The sequence below is a fragment of the Grus americana genome, chromosome 11 (assembly GCF_028858705.1).
Source record: "Grus americana isolate bGruAme1 chromosome 11, bGruAme1.mat, whole genome shotgun sequence".
Lineage (NCBI taxonomy): Eukaryota > Metazoa > Chordata > Aves > Gruiformes > Gruidae > Grus > Grus americana.
Window position 1 is genome coordinate 7,368,881 of NC_072862.1, and position 15,223 is coordinate 7,384,103.

General features: G+C 42.7%; 1 protein-coding gene across 6 annotated transcripts in view; it reads right to left on the reverse strand.

Moving 5' to 3' along the window:
• Positions 1-15,223, reverse strand: part of SLC25A26 (solute carrier family 25 member 26) — a 90,164-nt gene that overhangs the window by 16,876 nt on the left and 58,065 nt on the right. For 3 of the 6 annotated variants that reach the window (XR_008578788.1, XR_008578785.1, XR_008578787.1), the window contains 2 exons: positions 11,834-11,878; positions 1,090-1,159 (listed from right to left, as the gene is read on the reverse strand). Coding sequence is in view for 1 of the 6 variants with exons in the window: in XM_054837965.1 (XP_054693940.1) it covers positions 11,834-11,878 (45 nt within the window). In the remaining 5 variants the exon portion in view is untranslated. The remainder of the gene's footprint in view (positions 1-1,089; positions 1,160-11,833; positions 11,879-15,223) is intronic. The other 3 variants (XR_008578784.1, XM_054837965.1, XR_008578786.1) reach the window with 2 other exon arrangements.

Sequence of the window (15,223 nt, forward strand, 5' to 3'; positions counted from 1 at the left end):
ACTGTGTACAGTTCCAGCCACGGATCCTCTCTCAGTCGTGCAGTTACAGCACCCATCAAAACGAAGCCTCAGTCTCTGCTGGAATTCTGTGGCTATTAATACTTCAATTCCCCTAACAGAGCTTATTTTTAAAAAAATTACATATGATGTAATGGCTCTGATTTTGTAAGTCATCAAAGAACAAGCCTTGCTTTTGATAATCTCTATTTCAAGAAATGCTATAATTTCTCTTTAAACAGGATTTATTTTTTCCACATATTCTTTTACTGGTTTGGAATCTCAAAATATATTTTAGCTCCTTGAGGAAAAGCTCTGGCTATCCATCTCTTAACTACTAGTCTGTTTTTTCTATTAAGACAGTTGAGTCTTTCCTCCCTCAAACTTGTCAGCTATACTGATGAGTCATTAATTGATTTTTTCTCTTTTTTTTTTTTTGAAACTACAGTAGGCTAAAATCAAGCAAGAAGCCTACTGAAGAATTCAATTAACTTCTGGCTTCTTTGGTAATAAATAGTGCAGTATTGTATTCTGCCACTCTTTATTCTTGTTCTAGTGTCTGGAGATTGCCCAGATGTTTTGTCCTCCAGGTTGGTTTTTTTTTTTTTTTGCTGCGGAAGGCTTTTGCCTCCGGGCTGTGCAGTGCTAGCCTCTGCTCTCCTGACTCTAGTTAATCTACATGGCTGTCAGAGCTGTCACATGAATGGTGAATCATGGCCTCTCTCTGCAATCACTTCAACCCCTGGGGAAGTGCTCGGAGCAGACAGCTGCACAAACCCCCGCCCAAGCAAAGTTTCTCCTGGATGAGGATTTTACAAATCAACTTTGAAATAATCGCAAAGCCTGACTGACAGGCCCCTGGTTTTTAAATAACAGAAATTTGTCAAAAACAAATTGGTTGTCTTTCAGACAGACACCCTTTTTTTTCCTCTTTCCTTTGCTGACTTTCCTATTTCCAAACAACAACTGGATCCGTTTTCTTCTAAACAAACTTGAATTACAAAGGAATGTTGTTCTGCTATACTTAATAGATTTGCACATTTTTCCCTTTCTTCTTTAGTCTTTCCCAGTATAACATATAATCCTTTGCACCTGCAAAAGCTCCACAGACTGCTGACTGCCAAGAATCCACCACGTGACCCTGCTTCCATGACCAGAGATCCTGTGTTTAAAGAGAAAGGAAAATAAAAAGTTATTAAATGTTTGAATCTATCTGATCCCCATGTGAGTTAACTCTGAGGATGGGAACTTAAGCAAAAAGCTATTTTTGTGGCATTTTTCAGTGATGTAATAAGTGATTTTTCCCAAGGAACTTGTGTACTTGAACGAGCAGATGGAGTGAGAAAGATGTCTGGAACTGAGGAGGGCTTGAAGCAAATTGCTTTCAGGGATTTCATATGTACGTATTTAAGCCTGTGGCCATGCAACTTTGCAAATATTTTGTGAATTTATTTTCTCTTTGGCAGATAAAACAGTGCAAAGCAAAACACTGAGCAGGGGGGTGGCATGCAAAAACCAGTATCGGTTCAGCCTGGATGTACCAAACACTCCCATTTAAACTGAACAGTCTCCAGCACAGCGAGATAGAAGTCCTGTTCATCCCCTCACATTTCTTAAACCAACCCTTCCCCTCACACTCCCAAAAAACCCCCATCGTTAAGAAATTTATCTTATCAGTCCCATTATATCCCAAAGCAGGTGTGTCTCTGTTTTTCACTTGGCGTCATTAAGGACCACACACCCTTCTCCTCTCCAGCGCTCCCACACACCCTGCTCCGATACATTCACTCACAGCATCATTTAAACACGCACTTAAAAACACCAACAAGAATTGTGCCTTCTAAAAACCACCTATCAAGAATCACATCAAACAGTTTGATGAGTCCGATCAGTATCAGCAGCAAAGGCCAACGCGTGCCGGAATGGTTTTTATTATGCCAGCTACAGTCACTTCATTCTCTTCTCCTCCGCTGCACTCCATCACCCCTTTCCCATCTCCTGAAATGCTGAACATTGGAAGTTCTCTGGAGGAGAGGTTGCTGGTTTATGATATGAGAAGCAGTGCTGAGCAAAAAGGGATGGGATCATGGTCCTTCTGAGGCCTACCGCAGAGAAATCAGTAATTTTATTTTATAGCTGTGGCACTATCTCATTCTTTTTAAAGCTGTATTACTTCTACACTATAAAATTTTCCGAAAAGCAACCTGACAGCAGTGGTAGGCTGCGATACTGCTCTTGGGCTCTTGGTCTGCAGTACAGCCGCTTTCCACTGGGGCACGAGAACTCATTTCCCTCATTTGCTGACTCTTCATTTAACACGCTGTCCTTGTGACTCGCTTCTTCCAACTTGGCTGGTGGTTTTATTTCAGTTGAATGTTTTAAAAATCAAACTGTTCAAGCAACAATGGCCAGCCACAATGTTGTTTGGTATCCTGCCATAGCTAAATAGCTACAGCTCCGCTGTACGAAAGCACTACAGGGATTTCAGTCTCTCTAATGCTAGCCATTCTTTTCCTGGTGTTTTCAGTATGGGCTTCTATTCTGCTGTCACCCACAGCAGAAACTGATTTTCATCTCATAAATAAATACACAGGGATTCATAATTCTTCAAACCCGTAAGATGCTTTTCTGGAATATCTTACAGTCTTTGGACACAGAGTTTTCTTGCAACTCAGTGCTGGATGAAGGTCACACACTCCCTCAAAAGGTACTACCTTCCAAAGCATCTAGGTACTTCCAAAGCATAAATCCTGCCTTCAAAACCCATTTTCAAAACAATCCAGGTGCTTAAAAAACCTCAAATTGAAAGTCAGAGTTTAGAAATTTAACTGCTGGAGCCACTTGATAAAAAACAGAATTACTGTATTTTTTTCATTAGATGTTCTCCAAAAGTCTATACATCTACAACTAAACCAAAGAACTCAGAGCAGTTGCTTCTGTCATGCAAAAAAGAACTATGGAAGATCTGCTGGAGGACAAAGAAGAAAACCAGCACATTAATACAGACATTCATGGTTTTGCCAGAAGCCCAGCATATTGTCAGTCATGATGGGGTTTTATGTTAATGGCATTGTCCAAAGAAGTAGTAAAAGGTCATTCTTATTTCTTGGCATGTAGCTCTGAAATCTAGTTTCTGATAAAGCCTGGCTTCCCAGTACAGCTCTGCACAAAGAGCCTTTGCCAAGGCAGGCAAAGGGTGATGAATTCCTATCCATTATGCCTGCAAATTGACAACAGGTATTTGCAACAGTCATGCAATACGGAAAATTGTGTAGAAGGGTGGAGCCAGGAACAGTTCAATTAAATTAGGGAAAAGGAGAATTGAGGCTGGAGAACAGGAAGAAAATTCCCCAACAATGAGGTCTACTCAACAGTGGAGCCAGCCTCCCCAGGGAGGAGAGGAAAGCCCTCTTCTTCAAGTCATTTAAAAATAGACTGGAGAAGGCAGTCAAGACTGTACTGTGGGGAATAATCCTGCGTTGGCAAGGGCAGGATGAGATGACTTCATGCATTTCTTTCCATCTCTGATTTCAGCGATTCACCCAGGGCTCCAAACCTGAAGTAGAAGAGCGAGAGAAGCAGGGCACGAGGACATCATCCCGGAGGAAGCTGAGAGGAACAAGTGTCATAGGGCCAAGAGGACCAACAGGACTCTGGTCCAAATTCTTTCTAACCACACTCATGCTGCAGGCCAAGCTGACATGCTGAAGGTCACACATGTTTTCTCTCATAGCCCACAGACCCACTGACTGACAGGGCTTTGTGGTAAATTAGGCTTGTAAGTTCTAAAACACTCGCCTTTGTGCTGCACCGAGCATGGTTTTAATACTACTAACACAGGGCAAAGCACGAAAACTATTAGAGGCTTGTAGATCACTCCTAAAACTGGGGCCTTGTTCCTGGAAAGAAATACAGGACTCATACATATCTCCCCAGAACGCCAACTGTGGACAGAATTGCTGGTTATTTGCGGTGATACAGTGCCTAGATCACACTCTGCCATCCTGGATGCTGCACAAGTTCAGAAGAGCCTTCCACTCGGGGCACAATGGTGAGAGCTCAGGTCACACAGCAGATGGGTGTCGGAAGCAGGCTCAGAGCCCATGGGTCATGGCTCCCTGCTCAGGGCTCCCAAACAGGGCAGAAGCGCCCACATAATGCCTGCAGAAGCCCTGCAACTACGCTGCTTTTTCTACACGCGCTCTTGCAATAAGAAACATAAACCAGGAATTATGAGCAACACAACTGCAACAATTGGATCAGCCTGGTTTCCTCACCATCATCACCAAATGGCTCCTACCTGCCTACACTGTGCTCTTCCTGCAGAAAGGCTGCAGGAGATAAGGAGACTTCCAGGGCAATACCCATTCCCACTAGTATTCACAGCCTAGGAAAGCAAAATGACAAGGAGCACATTACATGAAAGCAGGCCGCCATGCCAAGCCTGTGTCATGTGTATTCTATTAAGCTGAAGGCTGAATAGAAGACTTTGTTTTCCACTTCAAAGGACCCCATCCCAATCTCTCGCTCTTCCCTTATGAATAACAAATTGGAAATAAATCTTCTGGCTGAAGCGCATGGAAACTCGTACAGTTGGGGCCCTCTGCAGCTTCCCAGCTCAATCACATGCTAATTTTTTTTGTAAACACTTTTATGTGATATATATGTAAATCTCGCTGTGCACTGCCGCACCATGTAAAGCAATATAGCGGGTGCGTCCTCGAGGGATGGGACACACTGGGAAGCCTGAATGCAGATTTCCAATTATTCACAGGGATAATGTTCACAGAGAAGGGTCAAGTTTGATACATGGGCAGAGCCTTACTTTTCTTCCTAACGATCCCATTTCATACTGTCCCACAGGCCAGTGTCTTCTACTTCTCATCACAAATGCTATTTAGCTCTTTTGATACTGACAATACAAGGACATCCCATTTTGCTGGGCAGAAGGCACATTGAAAAAGTCACTCTTAGGATATACCAAAGGCCTTTCAATCTAAAAAACAAACAAAAAAAGAAAAGATTACTACTGCCTTTAAATACAGGGGGGAAGTATATGGTGCCCACAAAGGCAGGCTCCTGACATGTTGTGGACACCTGGCCTCCAGATGGCCAATAACCTTTGACTAGTTCACACAACTCCTTAGCTGCACATACCTGTCACCTTTGCTGTAGGCTTGTGGTAAAAGTTTGGGGCAGAAATCACCTGTCAGCTTTGTGCTCCCACTGCAGTTGGGTCTTGGTCTGTATTCAGGACACCTAAGCTACGGTGATGCTGGGAAAGTGCAACACTCGCACCTCTCAAACCTGATGACCAGACCAACACCCCAAACACTGCAGGAAGCACCACAGAGAATGAGACATCCCTGCCTTGGCCTCGCTATTCTTCAGGCACTGAGAGGCAAGCAGACCTCATGGCATACACTAAACTTGAGGTCTGCAGCTGAGTAAATATTACAATACACTCCAGTGATAAGCATCTGTAGCATTTCTACGTACCCCTCTGTTCAAGGCAGTGTTCAACCTCACGATAACAGAGGGGAGAAAAATCTCTCCGAATTAATCACATGGATTAGTGTGCATGTGCAGTCCTGCAGACTGAGGAAAGAAAAGCAATTTTCACATTTGTCTTTGCTACTAGGTATTTTACTTGCAATGTGGCATTCTGCATGGCTGATCTTTACAGATGCATGGCACATTAGCTACAGGAGAAGCAAAAAATTTGTAAGCTGATTGCAGTTTCTATACATAAAGTCAAACATAGAGCATAGAGCCAAACGTCCTCCCCAGTGAATTTTTATGTGCATATGTGCAAGTACATGTGTATATTATCTTGCAGGAAACATGCAAGCCCAAACATGGGAAAAATTCAATGATCTAAGTTCACTGTTGACATAAATGTTGAGACTCCATTTGCACTAATGGAGTTGTACTCACTTATGCCAGTACTGAATTTGGCCCTAGAATTAAACCCACTCAAATCCTAGATAAATTGAGAGAAAGAGAACAAAAGCTGGCCTATATGCAACAGCATATTTTTCATGTTAAAAGCATTTCATTCCCTTTTTCTCCCCATATAATACTGCACTGATATCTGTGACCCATTTGGATGTAAATCAAAATGGATGTGCTAAGAGCCTGGTTAAAGAAAATGTCTTCGAAACAGTGTTCCCATGGCAAAGCAGAACACAATATGCCATCTACACTTGGGCATGAAGGGCCATGTATGTGTCTGGGGAGGAAAATGCACTTCTGAAAAATCACTTTGAAGTTAGGACAGCTTTCCTTGAGCATCTGCACTGCTACTACCTGCTAATAAATCTGTGCTTCATGCGGGCTTGTGTGAATAAATTACATGGAAGGATTACATGAGTCTTTAAAGGTTCTTCAGCAAGAAGCAAGCGTCTGAATCAAATGGTTAGCCCTGCACATTGATTACTTCTATATGCTACCAAACATCCCCAGACGTCATTGGCAAGCTCAGCAGCTTCTAGAGAACTACTCCTTGTGGTCTAGGCATGACCAAGAGCATCACAATCTGGCTCTGTATCTACAGACTGCGTGAGCCTGTTTTACTTCTGCCGTTTTAAATGCTGCATTGATGATCTAAGGCCATCTGACTTTCTCAAATGTGTCTGCAGTGCTGTAAGTAAGGATTGCATTTGTTTCTTTCTCTTTGGTGCAGATGGCATATAGCATTCCTTTGACTGTGCTTCAAGACTGCGTGAATGACACTTATTGTGACACTAATAAAGCGAGGGCTGTTTGCTGAACAGCTGTTGGGTACATTGTTCTTTTGTGAGAAAAATGCAGCCGTTATGCTAATGGCATGCACATGCCGCATTGGCCGCAAGTTACATCACGCCTCGAAACGCTGCTGTGGAAATCTGTTTTCCTGATACAGCACCTAAGCAAATGGCAGACACGTTAGCGTTATTTAACGATTAGGACTTAATCCCTAAATCAGCCCGATCATTACTCAAAGAGAGAGCAAGGTATGGTAGAACACTTACTACACTGCCTGCAAGGAAATGGGTTTAAAGCTGGGCCTGGGTTTCATTTACTCTTGACTTATATGCAGCTGAGCACAGCAGAAAAGAAATACTAGACAGCTTCTCCAGGAAAAAAGGAAAGCTGTCACCTACCTATAGGGCAGGGAAAGAGCCATTTTAGAGTACATTCCTCTACTTTCTGTTAAACAGCAACAGATTTGATTGTAAATTTTAGGAGGGAAATAGCATGTGGTTTATTGTTTCAGTGGTGGAGTTATAAACACGTATTACTGCTGAGAACCCCAGCTGCCTGGGCAGAAGCATTCTGTAAACTTTTCATTCTTATTAACTTTAAAACTCAGGTGCAATGAGCTCCAACCAAGATTAGAGTCCTCGCCCTCCATGGAAACCCACCAAGCAGTCTTTGCACAGCATGCTTCAAGGTTATGTCTCAGAGGTATATCTGCACTGACAACTACAAGCAAGGCTGAGCCCACCCTCGAACCAGACTTGTTCACACCCTATACTGCCTATACCAGCCCTCAGAAGTTGAGCTTTCTGGAGGGGGGAAATCAAGAGAACCAAGCAAACGAATACACCTGCCAACGCCTTCATGTAGATCTATAGTCCTGTCCACCAGCAGATTTCCCAAGCTCTGTTCCTCTCAACACAAGTGCCTTTTACCTGAGGTGACAGCTGAACCTGGACAGAAAAAAAGGGACCTAAGGAAGCGTAAACCCAATCCCAAGCCTGCTCTCCGTCGTGTGGGCAGAAACCAGTTTAGGAACAACATGGGGAACTTCTGTTCTGACCCAACCAACCTTCTGCTACTGCTCAGTCTCAGCAGGGAATAGCTGGACTCTCCCCATTCTCTTCACTGTGATGCCCTGCTTATTTCACAGGGTGGAAACGTGCTTGCGTGTACTCTTGAAAGCATTTTCTCCTCCTCAAGCCACCGAAGCACTCCTCTGCTTGTTTAGCATCTTACACCATTATCACATGCCACCATAGTCATTATAAAATCCCACCAGAGAGACCTGCCCATGTATCTCAGCTCCCTATCTCTAGCTATTGCCTCTGAAGGTCCAACCAAATATCTCTCTTTGTAGAAGACCTGTTAATTTGTGAGACCTTCAGATTTGAGAAAATTATCCTTTTGCAAAAGCCAGTGACAAAAAACCACATGGGCTCACTACAGCTGCAGAAAGTCTAAGAGCTTTACGTTTTGCCCAGCACCAAGACAAAGAGGGAAATCCTGGCCCCACTGAGTGCCAGAAGAGCCAGAACATCACCTTGAGCATGGTCAGTCCAAGATTTTTATCTTTCCTTGCACATCCTGGGCCAGCGGAGCAGTACAGTCTGTGCCAGCCCTCCCAGAGAGGCTGTGTGCGCAAGAGCAGGACTTGCTGGCACACACAGTCTGCAGGCTGAAGTCAGCCTGACCCTGACGTTATACAGTCTTAGAAACATCCAAGTGTCTCATCTCAGAATCAGATGTATTTAATGAAAAAGACAAAAGGTTCCCAGGATAGTGGGTTTGTTTTCTCTCCTTAAAAAAACCAACCAACCAAAAAACCCCTTATTTTTCAAGTCTACTCATTTGAGACCTATGTCTTCCTGTCCTGCCTGTTCCCTCCCTCCTCACTGGCTACCAGAGCCTTTTCTCCAGACATACAATACATTTGGTCTATAAAGACAGCATTCTCTATGTACAGCTGCATTGCAGTAACTCTCAGAGGCTCTGAAGTGCAGCCAACACGCAGAAATATAAAACCCAAGAGGACTGAGTCTTGTTTCACCTGAGATGGGTTTATTTTACACGCAGCACTGTTCTCCGAGGGAGCTGACCATTTCCACTGAGACATAAGCAGCTGGCATTTCTGACAAGATGATGCTGGACTTAAACCTAGCCAGAGGCTCTTGATTTTGTGGGGTTTTTTTTCAAACTCTATTTTGTTCTCCCCTTTGGTTTATATCGATAATCTGTGCCTAAAACAAAATATGGAAAAATGCAGAATTGGGAAGAGAAAGGACATTAAGCATGTGTTACAGCAGTGGATGCTACCTACATCCAAAAAAAGAGTAGTTTGGGGTTTTTTATTAAAATCGTCATAATTTCTTTACTGTTGTTTCTTGAGTCATTGTGAAATAAGGAGTCTGTTAACTGTTTCTAAACTGTGTGTTCACCTGAGCAACTGGCAGTAAGGCTTGTATTTGAAGCAGTATCTATTTCTTGCTAATTACTGCAATACCCCCTTTGCCAGCACCCATAGCATACGTAACCTTATAGTTTAGTAATCTATACAATAGCCTCTCTCCTTCTAACTTAGTTTAGTGCACGCTATGCAAGTTTACTCTCACATAGGACAGCTGGTCTACATTCACAGACAGAAGAAAATGGTGCATGTAAACTATGTGGCTAAAGCCAGCTGGAAGCATAAAGAATAACCATAGAAGCTTGGAGCAAAGCAGACAGAGAAAATGGGATATAGAAACACCTGATTTGCTGCCTAGGACAAGCCTTTATTAGGCTTCTTTAAGCTTAACACCCTGCTGCTGGCTGCAGCCAGCACATATGTGAAGGAAAAGGAAACTCTCCTCTTCTTCCATGTGCCTTGCTAGCTGTCTTTTATAGTGGAAAGATACTTCTCCTCATTTTTATGGTGATTAGCTTGTTTGGGCAATTATAAGACTAAGTCTATCATCCATCAGCTTATGTAACTTTGTACTAACGGTTTTTAAAATGACATAGCCACAGCACTTGTTCTGTTCTCTTCTGCAAGATGATCCACACACACACCATACACAACTGCTCCCACATTAACTTTCTCAAATAATCTGATTAATACAGGGCAGAATAGTCCCTCAGACATTATCTAACCAACAGCCTCAGTAAACTTGTCTGCGTTCAGGCTTCATGCCATTTGTCTCTTGTCCCTTGCACTCCTTCATAATTACTGTCTCTTCATGCTCCCTTCATGCATCCATGAGAAGCCCTACCCTGAATCACACTCCTGTTGATGCTACCGGCCACATCCAGCCTGCTGATGGGACCACAATATTTTGGTTTTTTCTTTGTTATACTGTCAGGGCAATTTTTTTAAGACCTTCATTCAGATAAACAAAACGTATTCTGCTTTCACTGTCTGGCTTTGATGTGACAAACCTTGAGCTCTCTCTGTGCGCTGTGCCAAAGTGACTGGAGCATGCAAGACTGATTTTTGCCATTTCCTACTCTTGGTTTCACATGCAGAGGAACATACTGTAACTGGTCTGTGCAACAAACTAACCCAGTTTTGTTTCTCTTCAGATCTGCACTGACCTCCAGATTAAACATGATGTCTCATCCGAAGTGACTCACTCCTGTAGCTAGCTAAATTCAAATTGTCTTCTTTAAAGCCTGCAATCTAAACAAAACATTTTATTGTCACAGCTATGTGGACATTGGTTAAAACAACTTTATATTCTGAAAACAGCTACACGATGTTGCTGTTCTATGTGGTTTTGGCAAGAACACTGCACTTTTTCAGCACTGCCACCTCTTGCTCCCAAACCCGGCTGCAGTACTAACAATTAGCAGGTCAGGCCAGTGTCACTGCTGAAGAGTTTACAGAAAGCCATTCCTAGACACTGGCAGGGAAACAGATTCCTAATAAGGCAGCCAAAGCTAGCCTGTGCAATGGGACAATACCCAGACACCACATCAGGCTGAGGTCATGAAGCATCTACAGAATCGTCTATGGAACGCAGCTCAGTTCCGTGAAAGCTCTTGATATATTTCATGTTCCTCCTTTGTAAGTGACTCCCTGAAGCCTCTACACACCAACATTCACACTCTGGGCTCATTCCTCGAGAACAACCCAAACTACTGACACGCAGCGAGAGGATAAGCTATTGTCCCAACCAAGGATACAAGGACCAAGGAGAACTTAAGCCCTCCTCCCTCAACAGAAGCAGCAAGGGGCAAGGAAGATCATCACCGGTTCCCATCCTTCCTAGTACCTCTGCCCAGTTTGGGTCTCAATGCCAAGCTCTCTCAGAAGTCCAGCACCCTTATCGAGAAGAAAACTACTCTCTTCCAGCTCCTCTCTCATAAACATCATATTTTGCTACAATGCTTTTAATGATCGGCAATAATTTTCTGTGCTTCCAAGCCAGGATCTCAAAGCACCTGAAAAACCCTGACTTTCCTTCATCTTTTGCAGTAAGTTAAAGGAAAAACAGAGGGATGGAGAAATTACATGACTTCAAATCCAACTCTGTGCTCAAAAATCTAGACCCTGACTCTGTCCATGATAAACAAAGCAACCACCCATTGGGAGAACAGCTCATCATTCTGAAAGACTGAACTATTAAAACATCATCCGTTGACACCTTCTTTAAATGACCTTTAAATAAAGTACATGCAGCCAATCAAAACAGCTTGTCAGCGATGCACTGAGAGTCTCTCCCTATCTACAAAACAAGGCTCAATCAGTTTTCTCTGTATCATTTGCAATTTCCTGTTATCTTGAAGAGTGAAACACTAAAAAAATTAAAATAAAGTAAAAAATATCACACAACACAAGATGTTTCCCTCTTCCTTAACCAGTAAAAAAAAGCTGGAGCAGAAGATAAGATTTCTGGCATGTTGGGGAGTAAAATGTAGACTGCATGCCTCATATCAGTGGTTAGATATTCCCTGTTATTTTTCAGATATTCAGGGAAATGATCTTCACATGGACAGGTACATACTTAGTGATTCTTGGATGTGCCCATAATTGTGATAATCAAGTTAGCTAAGTTACCATGGAAAGCATTGGCAAAATGGGTAACTTACATTTCTATCATTAAAGAGGACTTACCTTTAAGGATTCCCAGAGGGGAAATTGTACCAGAGAGAAAGGAATCTGGAGAGGTGGGGAAACAAAAAAAAACAACAACATAATGTTACAAAAGCAAATTAGGTTGGCATGTTCCTTGACTGGCTAAATTAGGAACAGTTATTGTTCACTCAGTGAACTGCAGCTTATTACATTTACAAATCTTTAAGAACACTTTATGAACGCTGCCATTAAATGACTGGTTTCACTAAAGCAGTTTTACTTTGTTTATCACATTCCCTGCTGAGAGGTTAATGTATTGTTACCAGGGTGGCCTAGAAGAGCAATAAGCGCTATGATCTAGTGCAGGGACATTCTTGGTTTGACGCTCAGCCAAGAAAGCCATAAGGATGGTTCAAGAAACACGCTCCCAAGGCCAGGAACACAGCTTGGTAAAAAAACATCTTCAGCAATACACCCTCTCACAAGCGCTGAGCTGAGAACAGTTGTGCTCCAACCAAGCCTTTGCAGTTTGGGCATCAGCTGCAGAAACTTTCCTGAACATCTCCCAGTGATCTCACATTAACAAGCCCCCTTGAGAATTAAAAGCAGGTCATGAAGAGCTACCACAACCCAACCAAAACCCAAGGGAGAAGCTTGGTGGCTCTCTTCTCATCACCTATGAGAGGCTCTTCTGTCCAGCAACAGCCTGTATCTCTACCTAGGCTCATTCCTGCTGCCTTATGTCCCCAGCAGTGCTTGTGCATTTCCAGCTCCTTTACAGTCCTCTTAACAGAGGGGGAAAAAAGCAAACATACTTCTCCCTCAGCTCTGTAGGCTGTGCAGGGCCAACATGTGTAGTATGTCAGTTTTCACCGTGAACAGAGCGATTTCTTGCAACAAGAGACATCACTTTCCATGGTTTTGCTTTTCCTTACTGATTTCTCCTCTTCCAGTCTCTCCACTAAGTTCTTCTGGCTTTTCCTCCTCCTCCTGACAAGCCCTGTCCAATATCCACCTCTGGTACCAACAACCCCTGCCTTTGCTATCTCCAGCCCAGGTATCTCTCTCAAGACATCTCAGAAGAAAGAATCCCTGTGCAAATACTAGCCTGGGCCAGAACTGCCCTATAGCTGTATCTGCAGGTCTGCTTTGCCCCTTCCTAAATGCTTCTGCAGTTCTCTCTTCAACAGCCGGTCAGCCCCAAATTCAAATCTTATTCCAAGTATCTATTTTTTTCCTCCTATTCTTATCTTCCTTCAAGCATGATACATGTTGGTTTTGCCCTTTATGTAGGCTGATTTTGTAGTTTGTGCATCATTTTATTAGTCTCAGAAAGCACTTACGCACCTCTTGCCATGAAAATTAGTGTACACTCAAAATGGGTCACACAACTAATAGATAAATCTTTTCTCTTTGTAACATGAGCAATGTCATGTTAAGAACATTCACTACAGAGATATGAATGGCTTGTTAAATCCACATTCAAGCTACACAAAGGCTTCTGAACTGGTACATCCATTCAACATCACAGGAGTATTGTCTGCTTCACTGTGTTGCAACTAATGATTAATAAATGAGTCTATTAAGTTAATCTGCCAGGCAAAACTAAGCTTGACAGACACCTGCCACAGAAAATTTGTTATCTGTTCAGGCAGGAAATGGCAGTGAGAAGAAATCAATGTCACTGCTGTACATTGAGCTGACAAACTGAAATCTCAGAGGAAGTTTGTCATCTTGAACAATGAGCAATATCCCTGGTGGCATCTCAGAGCCCCACAATAAAGGTCAGACATGGCTCTTATTTATCAGGGCCTTGAAACTCTAGTGTAGCAATTAAATTTTGTTTTTAATACTGGGTGGAAAAGTCCAGCTATTTGACAGTAATGTGTGGTAATATATTTATGAGAAGATATATATATCCACATGCTGCTGCATCATTGTTGAATTGGAGTTAAATGGCATGATTTCTTTGCAATGTAAAATGAAAAGCAACATAATCTTCTATTATCTAGGGCAAAAAATAGGGGGAAAAAAGAAACAATACTCACTACATTTGCTTCAAATTTGCTAAAAGAGAGAAAAGGAAATGCTCTGTATCCAGCTGTACACCAAACAAAACAAGCTTTCAAATACAGTCTCCAAGTTTTGCTTTTTTATATGCGTGAATGAGTGGTAAAATTATGCAGCTGTTAATAAGACAACAAGGGAAGCTTTTGACATAAACCCCTTTTTATCTCCTAGCTAGCAGCATTACAATCAAAGAGGAAATTTGTTCACGACTGCTGTTTGATTTTCAGCGTTAGTGGTGTTTGCTTTCCGTGTCCTGCTCAGTGGGAACCAGAACTGGATGGGGATTATTGGTTTCACTTTTCCCTGTGCACCTCACAAGATGCTGCACCCCACAGGCTTCCGAAGTGCCTGGGAAGGTTTTGGATGCACATCAGTGGGATCTGCACAGTCGCTGGGCTCCCTCTTCTCCAAGACGTCTGCAGGATAAGGACCTAAACACTCATAAGTCACACTTGAATTGAATTTGAAGACTTGCAAAAAGCAAACTAGGAAGCACCGCCACCAAAGGCAAGCAGAGCAGCACCTTTGCCTGCACCAAGAAGATCCTAACAGGAAACATCTTCATTTCTTACAGTCCTCCATTGCAGCCTGACAACATCCTGACTTAAAACCAAAACCCACACATTTCATGGGTACTGGCATGAAAGGGAGTCTGGCTTCCTGTGGATTTGTTTTTTGTCATCAGATTCTCTGAAGCCAAATAATTTCCAAGCTAGTTCTGGTGATCTTCACACGACGGGGACCTTCATCACATTTCCTCTTGATATCTATTCCACAGCCCCTGTTGAAAGTTCAATTCCTATTGCAAGCCTTCCCTCAAGCTCCTTAATTGCCTTTATTCTCCCCTCACACACGTATTTTCAAGAAACTTATAGGAGCTTCTATTTATCTTTGCAGCCTCGGCCTTTCTGCCACATTTCCATGGCCAACATGTCCAAGGGCTGCGCAGGCTGCTGCGCATTTGTGTGTGCATACACCCTGTTTCCATAAGCCTTGTTTCCCTAAGAGACTAGACTAAACAGCCCACACCCAAAAGTAGGATTAATATATGCAAAAAGCAATAGCTCTGCAAGGGTAACTCATCCAACAATGAAAAAGCCTTTAGACAGCTTATTGCCCTTCATTCCTCTACCACGACAGACGTGACAAAATCTTGCAGTCTGGGGACGCTTCTTCATTTGAAGATTTACAGCATTTAATTCCTTTTCATATTTTGCTTTTTAAAAGAAAAGCTCTTCAGCAATGAACAGAATCACACCCTGCTAGGCAGCGATATTTATGCCTGAAATAGGCTAATGCAACAATAAAAATGTGGTCCACACATGTGGGTAGCTTTCTGCCAGCAAATATGAAACCCTG